The 16,344-nt window shown below is 42.7% G+C and overlaps 1 protein-coding gene across 1 annotated transcript in view; it reads left to right on the top strand.

Moving 5' to 3' along the window:
- The window catches only part of GDPD4 (glycerophosphodiester phosphodiesterase domain containing 4), a 53,961-nt gene that overhangs the window by 2,165 nt on the left and 35,452 nt on the right, over window positions 1-16,344 (top strand). The window contains exons 3-8 of the mRNA XM_067466214.1: window positions 332-435; window positions 4,618-4,711; window positions 7,746-7,805; window positions 11,206-11,304; window positions 12,602-12,695; window positions 15,100-15,245. Coding sequence (XP_067322315.1) covers window positions 332-435; window positions 4,618-4,711; window positions 7,746-7,805; window positions 11,206-11,304; window positions 12,602-12,695; window positions 15,100-15,245 — 597 coding nt within the window. The remainder of the gene's footprint in view (window positions 1-331; window positions 436-4,617; window positions 4,712-7,745; window positions 7,806-11,205; window positions 11,305-12,601; window positions 12,696-15,099; window positions 15,246-16,344) is intronic.

Here is a 16,344-nt window from a genome sequence, read left to right as displayed (position 1 = left end):
GCTATGTAGTTTGACATTAATGACACATGTTTCATCAGGAAGGAATCCGAAGGACTGGTGCCACCACCGAAAAGGCTTTGCGATACACCTCCTGCCGTCATAGCTAGACCAAACCTATGGCGTTTCAAGCATACTTTGAAAGTTGGAATACAACACAAGCCATTCACAATTGGGTTGGATTACCAGTGATGAAACATAAGAGGGAAAATTAGGTCATTCTATTCCAGATACTGATTCCACAACAAAGTCACACTCAACAACATTAAGACGGATTATATGGATTATATGGAACATTAATCTTACTGTTCTTTCCTCTTATTCTTCCGTATAGGATGAATGTTTATTTTTCACACTGTTGCTTCTAGCATTCTCCCTCTGGTTCATCTTCCTGTACATGTGGTCAGAAGCAAAGAATGACTATCATAACTTCGATGGGTAAGTTCTCATGAACTTTTCCAATTCAAGAAAGACATGGACAAGTTAGAACATGTCCAGAGAAGGACAACCAACATTATCAAAGATCTGGAAGCCGTGAATCCCTCTGAGGAGTGGCTTAGAGACCTGAGTATGTTTAGCTCGGAGAAGAGAAGACTGAGACGGGACATGAGATCCATGTTTATGTAAATATTTGAGAGGATGTCCAACTGAGGACAAGGAAAGCTTGTTCTCTACTGCTCTAGAGACTAGGACACAATGGAACAATGGATTCAAATTCCAGAAAAAGGGATTTTACATAAACTTTAGGAAGGACTTCCTGGTGGTAAGAGATGTTCAACAGCAGAACATACTGCTGCTAAGCCTGGGGTGCATCTAGACCAGTGGATTGCAACCTGTGGTCCGTTGACCATCAGTAGACTGCAAGAACTAAAATATGGTCCACGGCCTCACCATTACTACACAGTTTCAATGAGAGTGTCTGGTCTTGCGAAACCCTTTTTCAGTGCAGAGTGTTAACAAAATCCACAGATAATAACACAGCTCAAACAAAAAAAATTTTTTCCTTGATGTCTTCGTTTTTAGGTCTGGGTTTTTAGGTCTTGTTTTAGGCCTGGGGTTATTTGGGGTGCTGATTCAGAAAATAAGCATTGGATAGACCATATCACCTCTGGATTATTGATTTTCTGTGGGCAAGCAGATGGTGACAACTGGCTACCATATGTTCTGTATCGGAAACTTACTTACTTAGGTGATCCCTCGTTGTCTGAGTAAGATTGTCCACTAAGTCCGGTGTCCTGGCGGTGGGTCCGTACGTGAGTGTGGAGCCCTATTTTTGACCGGCATGTTCTCCTGCAGTAGAAGGTGGTCCCAGTCAAGGTTGGCTTGACGCGCCTTCATCTTGGCACATTTCTCTTTTTCGCCCTCGATTCCTGCCTCTTCAAATTCTGCAGCACTGCAGGTCACAGCTGACTTCCAGTTAGCATGCTCCAGGGTGAGGGCTTCCCAGTTCTCAGTGTCTTAGTGTCTATGCCACAGTTTTTAAGGTTGGCTTTGAGGCCATCTTTAAATCCCTTTAAATCAGAAACTAGAGCTGATATGGTCTATCCAATGCAATTTTCTGAATCAGCTCCTCAAATAACCAAATTGAATCTGAAGTCGACCAAAAGCAGATTCATACCCTTTTGGTACTAATGTTGGAGACTGGTCAGGGGCGGCTCAACCCATTATGCAAAGTAAGCATTTGCAGTATAGTTAATTTTGCCCAGGGGTGCTCTTGAGGCACTCTTGGGGGAAAACAGGCCTTGACATATGCGAGTTGTAGTTACTGGGATGTATAGTTCACCTACAATCAAAGAGCATTCTGAACTCCACCAATGATGGAATTGAACCAAATATGGCACAGTGAACTCCCACGACGAACAGAAAATATATATCAGTGATTGGTTGGGGGGGTGGGGGGGGGTGGGGGGGGCAAAATACTGTTTGCTTACCATTGAAAATTACCTAGGGCCGCCTCTGAGAGTGGTCGCTGGTCAAGTGGTCCCTGGTCAGAAAAAAAGGTTGGGAATAATTAATCTAGATGCCCTCCCTATGGATATCAGATCGCCCCTTCCCTTTTAACATTTCAGAGCAAAGTCAAGACTTGGTTTTTTGAGCAGGCATTTGCAAATACAGTATAACATGCATAGGAAAATGGAACGAATGGACGGTGTGATTGGACGATGTTTTTAACAAGGAGACCCTAATGATATATGTTTTCTTATTTACTTTGCTATGGTTTTATATTATCTTAATATAATTGTATTTTATGGTCTTGGTACCGACTGTAAACTGCCCTGAGTCGCCTGCAGGCTGAGCAGGATGGTATATAAATATAGTAAGTAAATAAATAAAATAGAGTTAATGCATTTCAATGCCACTTGAACTGCCATGACTCAATACAGTGGAATCTTGGGATTTGTATTTGGTGAGACACCAGCCTTTTAGGGAAGAGAAGGTTACAGATCTAAAACTACAACTCCCAGGTCTGGGTGGCATATATTCTGTATAGGAAACTAGAGCTGATGTGGTCTATCCAATTCAATTTTCTGAATCAGCACCCCAAATAACCAAATTGTCTTTCCAATTCAATTTTCTGAATCAGCACCCCAAATAACCAAATTGTGCTGTCGCACGCTGAGCCTGTGCATGAGACTGTAGACAGGACATAAATTCTGTGTGCCCAATGGGACGCCGGGGCTGCCTCAGGATTAAAGGTCTTTGGATTTCCTTAAAACAGAGTCTTTAGATTGCTTAAAGGTTCAACAAAGTTCTTTATTATTTAAAACAAACAGGTACTTCAAGGCTTTCTTAATAGTCTATTGACTCTCTCAATCTTGTTCACTGGGAACAGGCACTATCTTCATAAACTGTAATTTAACTAATGGGGAAATCCTTAACTTCTAACCTGGGCAGTCTGTCTTTGCCTCTGTTGGCGTGGAGCCCCTGTGCCCGGTACCAACTGCTTCTGGCTTCTGCGAGTGACCCTTACCAAGCAGAGCTTTGTAGACTTCCAAGGGAAAAGGAGTTCAGATTTCGGTGATGGCTGGCTGAAGTCCCTCAGCAAAGGAGCTGTAAGGCTGTATAACTTCCCGGCCAAGCCGTAGAAGACGAAGCTTTCTACAGGAGCTCTTGGTATTATGTCCTGCATGGAAAGCTTCTCTGTGTGGACTGAACTCAAAAAGGCTCCTATTCCCTCCAAAACCCAAAGGGGGCGGGACCAGGGAACCTAACTATAATTGACAGGTGGCTTGCCCTATGATTGCAGCCAAAAGAAGCCACCTATCTGCAGAGTCCCTGAAACTTAGGACTATAACAAACATTAAATGCAAAGCAAACAAAATTGGAGCTCCTGGTGCAGTTGTACCTGCACACAAACTGAATCTAAAGTCGTCCAAAAACTAGTACCTTTTTGGTACTAATGTTGGAGAGTGGTCCCTGGCCAAAGTGGTCCCTGGTCAAGTGGTCGCTGGCCAAAAAGGTTGGGAACCACTGATCTAGACAGCAGAGTTAATGCAGTTCAATGCTGCTTGAACAGCTATGACTAAATACTGTGGAATCCTGGGATTTGTACTTTGGTGAGACACCAGACCTATTGGGCAGTGTGCTGATACATCTGTACCAGGAACTCCAACTTTATTTTCTTTCTATTAAGTGTTTGCATGCATTCCAAAGTTTCAGGGATTCTGCAAAAGGGTGGCTTCCTTTGGTTTGCAGTCATAGGGCAAGCCACCTGTCTATCATTGTTAAGTTTGGATCCACCCCTTCTCCCAGGGAGATGGGAAAGGAAGAGGGGGCCATTTTAGTTAGTCTTAGTGAGGAAAGCTAAGTTAGAGGACGTGGACAAGTTTCACCTGCAGAAAAGCTTCATTTCGCCAGACATTTTGGGGGAAAATTCCCAAAGCTCTGGCTGGGAGCTTGCAGCCTCTCAGCCTTACAGCATCTGAGGGAAACAGCCCTAAAGTCTTAAAGAAATTCCAGAGGGAAAACAGCTTTACAGACCCAAAGAAATCGGTAGTAGATCCCACACCAACAAAACTTAGATAACAGACAGCCTGGGAGAGGTTAAAAAAGGGTTTTCCTCTCAAAGTATAAGAACAATTAACGAAGACAGTTGCCTGTCCCTTGTGGACAAGATTAAGGAAGCCACCAGTTGATTTAAAGCCTTGAAGCATTTGTTTGACTCATTGAAGATTTGAGAAATATCTGTTTAATTTGTTCAATAATAAAGGACTTTGTTTAACCTTTCAAGCCATCTAAAGACCATTTCTTCAGGAAAATCCTTGAGGGCCTCTTTCGTGGCACCCTGGCTTCCCGCTGGGCACAAGGTGCATGTCCTATTTCAAAAGACAATTATTACAGGCCCAGTGCCTGACAGAACAGGCAGAGAAGGCTACAGATTTCAAACTACAACTCCCATGTCCCCTTAACATTGAGTCATGACAGTTATGGCAATGTGAAACTGCATTCGCTCCACACTTAGATGCATCCTTCATCTATCACTTTAGTGGTTTAATCACACTTTATGTTGCAGAGTGGCTGTATACCTTTACACTCAGATAGACAGAAAAGTTATTTGGTATATGCTACCCAGTTGCTAATTGTATAGCTACATGCGATTGTCTTGTGTTTTATTTTTAGGTATGCCTATGGGAATTTAGGCTTCTGGTTTCAGTGGTCCACGTTTGTCCTGTTTTTGGCACTGTTTTTATTTTTATACATTTTGTTCCTAGTGGTAAGTGCAAGTTTTTTCTTGAGAAACCTACCAAGGAGGAAATGATGACGGCAGTTCAATTTGAGTAAAGGTCTGGAGATGACACTGTATAATTTTTTGAATGTACAACATGGCTGGTGGAAGGAGCCATATGTTCAGAGGCAAAGTATATGATTTGTTTTGGCAAAGTCCCAAATTCAATCTCTGATTGTTTGTTTGAATAATTATTGAGTATTGTCGAAGGCTTTCATGGCCAGAATCACTGGGTTGTTGTAAGTTTTTTCGGGCTATATGGCCATGTTCTAGAGGCATTCTCTCCTGACGTTTTGCCTGCATCTATGGCAAGCATCCTCAGAGGTAGTGAGGTCTGTTGGAACTAGGAAAAGGGTTTATATATCTGTGGAATGACCAGGGTGGGACAAAGAACTCTTGTCTGCTGGAGCTAGGTGTGAATGTTTCAACTGACCACCTTGATTGGCATTTGATGGCCTGGAAGTGCATGGGGCAATCTTTTGCTGAGAGGTGATTATGTCCTTGATTGTTTCCTCTCTGTTGTTTTGCTGTTGTAATTTTTGAGTTTTTTGTCCCACACTGGTCATTCCACAGATATATGGAAAACCCATTTTCCTACTTCCAACAGACCTCACTACCTCTGAGGATGCTTGCCATAGATGCAGGCAAAACGTCAGGAGAGAATGCCTCTAGAGCATGGCCATATAGCCCGAAAAAAACCTACAACCCAACTATTGAGTAACTATTGAGTAACACCTTGTTGTTTTTCCAACAAAATGTATCCCTTAGAGCCCATGTGTAAGACCCAAGGTCCGGCCCTCCATGTCATTTCAAGTTGTTTCCAGAACCTGGACTAGATATCATATATTCCTCACCATTAGGCGTCATGGCTGGAGATAATGGGAGTTGTGATACAGTAACATCTGGAAGGCTGCAGTTTTGTTCTGTTTAGTCAGAAGAGTGGGGTTTGAATTCAGATACAAGGTTTGTGGATATGAGGTCTGACTTTAACCTTTCCCCAACTTCAGAACCACAAGTGCGGTCGGGTTGCAACTCCCATTATTCCCAGTCTGCATGGTGGATAATCAAAAGTTTGGGTCCCCAGATGTCACTGTCATTCAGTAATATCTGAGGACCCAAACTGGGTAAAAAATAAAGAGCACTGACCACTACACACACACACACACACACACACACACACAAGTAAAGGTTTCCCTTGACATTAAGTCTACTCAAGTCCGACTCTGGGGGTTGGTGCTCATCCACATTTCTAAGCCAAAGAACCAGCATTGTCCATAGACGCCTCCAAGGTCATGATTGCATGGCCTGCCGTTACCTTCCCACAGAAGAGGTATCTATTGATCTACTCACATTTGCATGTTTTCAAACTGCTATGATGGTAGAAGTTGGGCCTAACAGTGTGAGCACACCCCACTCCCCAGATTTGAACTGCCAACCTTTTGGTCAGCAAGTTCAGCTGCTCAGCTGTTCAACCCGCTGTGCCACCAAGGGGCTATTTTCAACATATGGCCTACAAAACAACATCTCATACAGCGTAACATATCAAAATGCAGCAACGTACTATACTAGCACTAGACACCTCCTAGGTTATGTTGCCAGCATGGCTGTTAGGAATGCCGTTCCTTTCCCACCAAAGCAGCACCTATTGATCTACTCACATTTACATGTTTTTGAACTGCTAGGTTGGCAGAAGCTGGGGCTAACAACGGGAGCTCACCCCATCCAGTGGATTTGAACTGCTGACCTTCCAGTCAGCAAGTTCTGCAGCCTAGCGGTTTAACCCATTGTGCCACCACAGCCCCATATATATAGTTGGCCCTCTGTATCCACAGATTCTCCATCCACGGATTCAAGGGCCCTTTGGAGGCAACTATAAGGCTGATATTGCCCTAGATGAAAATCAGTTTGAACTAGAAGGATCAACGATTTAAGACCTATTAATATGTTCCGTATATTAGAGGCTCCTCAAGTTGAGCCTTTTCCTCATCTTACTACTCCCATGTCCCAAACATTAATTAGTGATTATCTGGTGGCACCGTGGGTTAAAGCGCTGAGCTGCTGAGCTTGATGACCGAAAGGTCGCAGGTTCGAATCCGGGAAGCGACACGAGCTTCTGCTGTCAGCCCCAGCTTCTGCCAACCTAGCAGTTCGAAAACATACAAATGTGAGTAGATCAATAGGTATCGCTCTGGTGGGAAGGTAATGGTGCTCCATGCCGGCCACATGACCTTGGAAGTGTCTACGGACAACGCCGGCTCTTCGGCTTAGTAATGGAGATGAGCACCACCCCCCAGAGTCAGACACGACTGGACTTAATGTCAGGGGAAAATCTTTACCTTAACCTACCAACCATAATCTCTTTGCACAGCAGGCAAAGATCAGATTTGCAATATTTTAAAGAATATATCACTCTTCTTAACCCATGCATTAAATTTATATATGAGCCTTCAAATGAGATCAGTTATTATTCAGACCCAGGGGGAAAAAAAGATATCAGGGAAGTATGTATGAGAAATAATTAATATTGCCACAATTAAGTGACTGCTCATCTTGGGAAAAATAATTTAGATAATTTAATCTAAGTGGTGGTGCAATGAAATGGCTCTTCCCTGCTACACAACGGCAGCATTATCATTCCATTTTAATTGCTATTGCAACTTGCTAATGAAGCTTGGATTTGCACACTATGGAGAGGTACTGAATATTCTCTTTCAAGCAAGTAATTATAGACATCCAAAAGGTTGCTAAGCTTGATAATTTAAAGGCAATCAAAGCAAGAGTCCTAACATTGCTTTCCCAAATTTTTGGGAAGGCAATTGATGCAACCCTCTAGTAGCCACATTCAAGTACACTGAAGTTCATAACCAAGGAATAAACATATGTCCCTTGCTCTGTTGGTTGAGCTGCTGTGCTGACGTGAGAGTTATAATGCAAAGAATTGTTTTGTTTATTAGAGAGGAAAATGTTTGTTTTCAGGTCCCCAAACTGTATTATGACTAAACATCTGCCAATGTTTTCATAGGTCTTAGCTCTGTGTCTGTTGTTGGAGAGTCAGCAGCTGTACCTGTATAAGGGCCACAAGGTAAAATCATCTAGCTTATTATATCTTTTCAAAAATCGATTAAAATTTCATTTTCTCAGCTAGCGCATCTTACCTGCAACATTTTGTAATTGAAGGGAAATGAACAGGAAGAAGGGAACAGCGGATGTGATGGCACATCCGAGCCTTTGGGAAAACTATATTGTCTGGTTTTACTTGGGGACTATCTGATACCTTCTGTTAAGATTAAGACCCTTTAACACAGAGACATTTTAGGCAAGGTAAAAAGATAACCGAATGAGTTTACTGAAAACAGGATGAATAAAGGGTTAACTCCACCCAGGACTATCATAAGATAACTTAAAACAATACATTACAAAAGGAGATTTTGCTGGTTGTAGTCATCTCTCTGGAATCTTTTGCCTCTGATGCAAAGTGATGGATTATAAGTTGTTGCTTATAAACTGTCTTAATCTTCTTTCCTGTGAAGCTTAGGCTGGTCAAAAGCTTCTGTTTACCTTTGGATTGGTATAGTAATCCTGCTAAATGCAGGTGCTAAGGATGCCTGTTTTTGGATTGCTTGGCCTAGGATTACAGAAAATGCCCAAGCCTCTAGTAACTGTAGAAAAGGGACGAGTCCAGCAAGAGAGCTCTATACAGGGAAATGGAATAGACTAACTAAGGCTGGCCTCTGGGGGGGATTTTCAGCTCCACCCAAAAACTAATACAAAGGAAGGTCTCTGCACTATTGGGAAGGTCTATAAACAGGGGGAACTAAAGTAGAGGAGAGGAGAAGGCACTGCCAAGACTTCACAACAGAGGAGAATTTTAGGATGAAAAGGCAGGAAAATTAAAAAAGGGGAAATTACAGAGAAGCAAGAGGGAGCATCTTGCTTCTCTGAGCATCAGTTCACTAGCGAGCAGAGTGCGAAGTGTTGTGTGATGTGACTGTAAAGAACTCAGAGCTTAGGAGGGAAACATGCAGAGTCTGATCTTAAAAAATCACAAAAGGTTTATTTACAATGATAAGAAATAACAGCATTTCTTAATAGTTAAGAACTGGGTCTGAGTTACTTTAACAGTGATCTTTTCTAACGTTTCAAGAGAGGGAAAAACTCCATCACTACATATCTCCTGACACACAAGCAGAGAGAGATCTCAAAGCACACAGCACATTCTCTCCATACTAAAGTGTAAGAAAGCAGAAGTCAGAATCAAAAAGCTTGCAGTAGAAAAGTATCCATTTTAAACAATCAATCAGAATGAGAGCAGAAACAGAGAGGAGAGAAGGAAAAGACGCATTCCTGTTGCACTCCAGGACAGGAAAAGCCCTCTGACTTTAAAACACCATTGAATGGAAAACAATTCTTTTATTGAAGATAATTAGAAAGCAGCAAGTAAAAAGCACTTAAAAGAAATAGGTAAATCCAATTAGGTAAGAAGATAAGCAGGAGCAAAAATAATCCAGGATAAAACAAAGTCCATAATTCTCTAATATGCGAGGGGTATTTTTTAAGTAAGGTCCATTTGAACATAAGTACACAACAAAAGTTTATTTCAAAAAAGTAAATTTATTTTCAGAAAGTACATGCTTCACTCTATTTTTTGACAGTTGCCAGGTTTGTTCAAACACTCTGAATCAATTTAAAAATACCCTCTTCATAAAAACTTGCCGCCTGCTGAAGCCACCAAATCGTCTGTAATCAAAGAATTACTGTGTATTACTGTGTAGGCATCGAATTGTGCCTTTTGTAAGCCGCCCTGAGTCCCCCCTCGGGAGTTGAGAAGGGCGGGGTAGAAGTACTCGAGATAAATAAATAAATAAGGGCGACCGGAGTGGTCCTCATCATGGACGTTGTCACGGCCATCTTTGAATTGTCATACCCACTTACGCACTTTGCTTTCACTCATAACAGTATCACCGTACACTTCACAAATCTGTCGATGAATTTCTGCAGCAGGCAGGTTCCTTGCTGACAAAAACCGTATCACTGAGCGAACCTCAAATGAGGAGGGTGAGTTGATAGTCTTAAACATTTTTAAAGCACAGAACAGAACTGTACAGGGTAGCTACTGAGCAGAAACTGAGCACAGTTGTTCCCGAGGCATGCCGATACACGACGCACACGCTCGTTGCGGTATGCGCGCAAACTACTAGTGTCTACAACAAAACGGACCTTACTTAAAAAATACCCCTTGTAATTCAGGAAAACAGGAAACATTAATCCAAGGCATGAGTAGGCATTCATACACTCCAAGAGTCCAAACCATGAACAAGAAATACTTAGACAAGAAGCTTCCAAGCAAAGCTTCCATGAAACAAAGGACGAGAACCACACTTGATTCCAATGATGCTTCATCTGACTATATTTCCCATAGCTGGGACTTTTATCCCCTCATTAAGCTATTCCACACACTCAGGAATTGGTTTCATTTTACTTGAGATCCCCTTATCTTTTTCTGTCGAAGCCTGGCAGAATGCCAAAAGCACTGTTCGGCCTGTCTGTTTTGACTAATTTCCTCTTGCCTATCTATTTGCTCATTAAGCAATGAGCAAATAGGTGCCCAGTTGTTTTCAAGCCCCAAATCCTGGGAATCCTCTGGTAGCAATTCAGGGAGTATACTATCTGTTGCACTCCCTTCAGGGTCATTCTCATGGGAAACTACACTTTGCACAGGGGTCTCCTAGTCCTTCTCTGCATCAGCATCATTGACCAAACCATTGCCATCTTGAAATTCATTGGCATCCCTTCCCGCATCCAAAGCACCCTGATCCTGAAACACAATCACAGGCTGAACTCCAACAATTCCCAACTATCATTCAGGAGACATGGGGTAAGGGAAACACTTAGCCTATACTAAACTAACTGCTCCTCATTGAGGACTTGAGACTTGGGCAGTGTGGGGTTGAATTCCAACAATAAGTAATTTGTAGGCTTGGGTAACAACGGAAAAATTTGTTTCTAAACTCGTTTCGTTTTTAGGGGTCCATCGCGTTTCGTTTTTTTAAAGAATTCCGAAATTTTCCTTTTAAAATTTTCGAAATTTACGAAATTTTGTATAATTACGAATCGATTCGTTAATGGCGGACGCGATTGCGCAATATGCTAAAAAAACCTCCAAATGGGACAGGGGGAACTTCTGAAGCTTCCCTCTCCCTCTGTTGTTGACTGTTGGTGTGATAAAACAAACAACAACTATAAAACTTGCACCAGACATGCGAAAATAATTACGAAATAATTACGAAATAATTACGAAATAATTACGAAATAATTACGAAATAAATTGAAAAAATGGTTTCGAATCTAATTTACTCCTCACACTATTCCTGCATGGCTCAATATTGGATCGTAAGCTAATTTAAATACGAATTAATAACGAATTACGAAATTAACGAACGAAACCGCCCAAGCCTAGTAATTTGTAAATTCTGATCTTCTAGGCAGCAGTGACCGTCTTCCTGTGCCTCTCTATTTTTGGCTTAGGCTTGATCACACTTCTGTGGCATAAACAGTGGAATACATTTTACCTGTCATTTCAGGTAAGAAAATGCGGGCTTGTGATATCTGGCAGAACATTGCTTTGACTTTTTTTTTTTACGTATCAGGAGCGACTGGAGAAACTGCACGCCGTTTCTGGTGTGAGAGAATTAGCTGTCTGCAACGACGTTGCCCAGGGGATGCTCGGATGTTTTTGATGTATTACCATCCTTGTGGAAGGCTTCTCTCATGTATGCTGTTGCGCCTGGGGGCTATAACTCTTAGTGAAAGAGACATAGACGTGACATCTTCCCCCCCGGGGATTGCTTTTTGCCTTCCTAGAGAACTAGAACTCCCAAGGACCAAAACACTGTAGATAACTCAAAATAGGTTTTATTGTTCACAAAGAGTTATCCCTTTAAGGCAATAAGCTGGAAGTTTCAAAGGGATAAAGGAAATATACATTACAGTCTCTGGTTGTCTTGGGTCCAAGGAGATTTCGCAGCTGAGAAGTTTTTCCTGTTCCCTCTTTTCTCAATGGCTGTGAAGGTCGGAACAAACATAACCCCCAGTCCAATGGCCTATATTGAAGGCACAGAGTCTTCCTTTTGATGCCAAAGGACCGGTTTGAAGGTGCTTAGGTCTCCTCAACATTGTCCAGGGTGATCTGGGCATGAAGTATGAGTTCCAAGGGTAAAAACCTTAGATTTGGTGATGAGAGGTAACTTAATTAAGGACTTTAGAGCCAAGTCTCTTTCTCACGTCTATCTGATAGAAAGTTTGATGGTAGAATGGAAAAGGAAAAGCTCTGCCCTCCTCCAGGAAGAGGTGGAGTCAAGCAATTAGGCTGAGGAAGCAATATAACTGGTGCAAACAACATTGATTGACAGCGAAATAACCAATCAATCCAAATAAACATTTACAAAGTAAGCAAGTATGGGCATGTTATAGAGTTTAAACCTTTGCACTTTAAAGCTCTACACACAGGTGACGCCACTCGTGCCGTCACATCATGTCTCCGCATTGGGAGCTGGAGCTGACAGAGGGAGCTCATCCATGCTCTCCCCGGATTCGAACCTGCAACCTGTCGGTCTTCAGTCCTACCGGCATAAGGGTTTAACCCATTGTGCTACAGGTGGCTCCTATATTGCTTTGACTAATTCAGATGGAATTGAGTATCCTGAACATAAGCATAGCATATTTCTTCTCAACGGTGTTGCTTTTAGTAGTGAATACTATAATACACATTTTATGTCTCAGCAAATTGTACATAATAAGGGGCAAAATTTCAAAAGGACCTGAAAACGTCTTTGAGGGTTTCCTCCCATTCTTATGGGTCTCTTTTGTCTTTCCCAACAGATCACGGCTCCATTTTTTCACTTAGGCGCCATCTTTGCCATGATCATCCTGGCTTGGCCAGTATCATTGCATTTCTTCCGGATGAAAAGTAAAGGTACACTCGCTTAATTGGAGGAAGAGCATGATATAAAACATGAGAATGGGGAAAAGATGGAATGTGAAATACAGTAAGAGTGGAGCTATTCAGAGCATGGAGACAACTTTGTAAAACTAACAGACTGTTCCAGGTGTGGTTAGACCACACCTGGAATACTGTGTTCAATTCTGGGCACCACAATTGAAGGGAGATGTTGACAAGCTGGAATGTGTCCAGAGGAGGGCGGCTCAAATGATCAAGGGTCTGGAGAACAAGCCCTATGAGGAGCGGCTTAAAAAGCTGGGCATGTTTAGCCTGAAGAAAAGAATAAGAATCACAGAATCACAGAGTTGGAAGAGACCTCATGGACCATCCAGTCCAACCCCCTGCCAAGAAGCAGGAAAATCACGTTCAAAGCACCCCCAACAGATGGCCATCCAGCCTCTGTTTAAAAGCCTCCACCACACTTCGGGGCAGAGAGTTCCACTGCTGAACAGCTCTCACAGTCAGAAAGTTCTTCCTAATGTTCAGGCGGAAAGCTGAGAGGAGACATGATGAGGGCCATGGATCAAGATGTGAGAGGTCATAAGGAGGAGGGAGCAGGCTTGTTTTCTGCTGCCCTGGAGACTAAGACGCGGAACAATGACTTCAAACTACAGGAAAGGAGATTCCACCTGAACATTAGGAAGAACTTCCTGACTGTGAGAGCTTTTCAGCCGTGGAACTCTCTGCTCTAGAGGCTTTTAAGCAGAGGCTGGATGGCCATCTGTTGGGGGTGCTTTGAATGTGATTTTCCTGCTTCTTGGCAGAATGGAGTTGGACTGGATGGCCCACGAGATCTCTTCCAGCTCTATGATTCCATATATTTTTAAAACAATGGCTGGAATTAGTAATCGCAGTTATGAATGTGTAGAGTTACACATTCAGAACTGAGTTATATTCACGATCTTGACATATTCACAAGCATGGCAATAGAGATGGGAATACATAAGGATTTTTTGGTGGTAATTTGATTGCATGGTCCTCAAGCACAAATTGAATAACCAGAGTATGTTATGCCTACAAATATTATAATTGCAAAGAGTTCAGCCAGAAGACCTGCTTGAGAATTTTAAAAGACTCTCCAAATGGGGCAACACACAAATTTGTCAACAGCAAAAGCTTTCTGAACACCGCACATGTCCATTAGCAATCATATGCAGTGCTTACAGTGGACTCTGCAGAAAATGCTTCAGTTGTACTTCACAACAACAACAACAAAAATCAGCCTTTGCAAATGCTGGTTTCTTATCAGTAAATGTCTGGTATTTATACTTATTTTATACTAAAAAGGTCAATTTTTAATTGTACAAAATGCATCAAGTTGTGGGTGAATTACAAGTCACATCATGCCCGAAAAACTTCATCAGTTCCTAAAGTTTGTTATGTTGGTCAAGTTTGCTCTAGATCAGGCATGGGCAAACTTCGTCCCTCCAGGTGTTTTGGACTTCAACTCCCACAATTCCTAAGAGCCTACCAGCTGTTAGGAATTGTGGGAGTTGAAGTCCAACATACCTGGAGGGATGAAGTTTGCCAACCCTGGATGCATCATTAGTGGTTCTGTGTGCCAAGTTAGTTCCATCATTGGTGGAGTTCAGAGTGCTCTTAGATTGCAGGTGAACTATACATCCCAGTACCTACAACTCCTAGAAATCATGATATATTATCCCCAAAATTCTCTAGTACAGTGGTTCTCAACCTGTGAGTCCCCAGGTATTTTGGCCTACAACTCCCAGAAATCCCAACCAGTTTACCAGCTGTTAGGATTTCGGGAGTTGAAGGCCAAAACATCTGGGGACCCACAGGTTGAGAACCATTGCTCTAGTATGTTCAGTTGCTGATCAATTCCTCTGTTTGCTGTGTCTCATAGACAAGAATAGGAAAGGGTTACAGGAGAGGCAGTGGGTGGGGTCATGCAAATTCCACACTAGTGGAGAGAGTAAGAAACACTGGTATGCCTGTGGTGGAGAAAACACATGAAATCTAGGATGAAATTGTCCCCGTATGAAAGCCTTCACTTGGGGGTGGGCAGTATGGTGTTTGTGGAGGACATTGGCAGGGCTCTTGGATTCTAGGAACTCACTATAACCTGCAATGTCATTGGAAGGAGGGCCTTTGGCTGTCTCCTATGTTTGTGGAGCAGGGGCTTGTCTGTGTAAGTGGATGCCCTAGCCATATACACATACATATTTTCACTTTTATTATGTGTATAGGTATCTATATACCTGGGTTTGTGACAAAATTTCTCAGACAGAGAGGGGTCATAAGTGGATCAGCTCTGTCAAAAGTGAGCTAGACTGGAAACGACTAATTTTCCAACTTTACTTGGTGCTGACTTTTTTTTCTATGAATGCAAGCGCTTGACTCCTCTTATCTTCTTCAGTGATGAAGGTGTTAATCCTTTTCCCGTACCTGGCCATCCTCCTCTTCCTCCTCTTCATACCTTTGGGACTGTACTCTCCCTGCATCCGGGAGAAGGGAACCTTGGGTCCCAAGCCAGAACTCATCGGCCACAGAGGAGCTCCAATGGTAGGTGGGACTGAAAAGGAGTGGGCGGTTTTAGTGGATTTCTTCCTGCCGTTTTGTTTTACTCTTTCAAACTGATTATTGCACAGTTGGCCTTCCACATTTGCAATATTGCGATTTTACATAGGGGTTGTGGAAAAGTGCTTGTTCTGGAACAGCTGTTCCAGGAGCTCCAATTTTGTTTGCTTTGCATTTAATGTTTGTTATAGTCCTAAGTTTCAGGGACTCTGCAGATAGGTGGCTTCTTTTGGCTGCAATCATAGGGCAAGCCACCTGTCAATTATAGTTAGGTTCCCTGGTCCCGCCCCCTTTTGGGTTTTTGGAGGGAATAGGAGCCTTTTTGGGTTCAGTCCACACAGAGCAGCTTTCCATGCAGGACATAATACCAAGAGCTCCTGTAGAAAGCTTCGTCTTCTACGGCTTGGCCGGGGAGATATACAGCCTACAGCTTGGCTGGGGTTATACAGCCCACAGCTTGGCTGAGGATCATACAGCCTTACAGCTTCTTTGCTGAGGGACTTCAGCCAGCCATCACCGAAACCTGAACTCCTTTCTCCCTGGAAGTCTACAAAGCTCTGCCTGGTAAGGGTCTCTTGCGGAAACCAGAAGCAGTTGGTATCGGTTGCAGGAGATTCATGCCAACAGAGGCAAAGACAGACTGCCCAGATTAGAAGTTAAGGATTTTCCCCATTAGTTACAGTTAAGAAGATAGTGCCTGTTCCCTGTGGACAAGATTGAAAGAGCCTATAGACTGTTAAGAAAGCTTTAAAGTACCTGTTTGTTTTCCTTAATGAAGAACATTGTTGAACCTTTAAGCAATCTAGAGACTGTGTTTTAGGGAAATCCAAAGGCCTTTATCTGAGGCAGCCCTGGCGTCCCGTTGGGCACACAGAATTTATGTCCTGTCTACAGTCTGATGCACAGGCCCAGCATGCGACAGCACAGTGCTAGTACAGTGCGTTACTGCATTTAGATATTTTACGCTGCATGAGACGTTGTTTTGTAGGCTGTATATATCAAATATCAGCGTGTCTGACTTTTCAGATTTCAGATGGTTTACCCTAAGAAGATTTACCCCAAGGTAGCGTTCTTGTACCTGCCT

This window comes from Anolis sagrei, chromosome 3, assembly GCF_037176765.1.
Source record: "Anolis sagrei isolate rAnoSag1 chromosome 3, rAnoSag1.mat, whole genome shotgun sequence".
NCBI classification, from domain to species: Eukaryota; Metazoa; Chordata; class Lepidosauria; order Squamata; family Dactyloidae; genus Anolis; species Anolis sagrei.
This window is presented reverse-complemented; position numbering and strand designations above follow the sequence as displayed.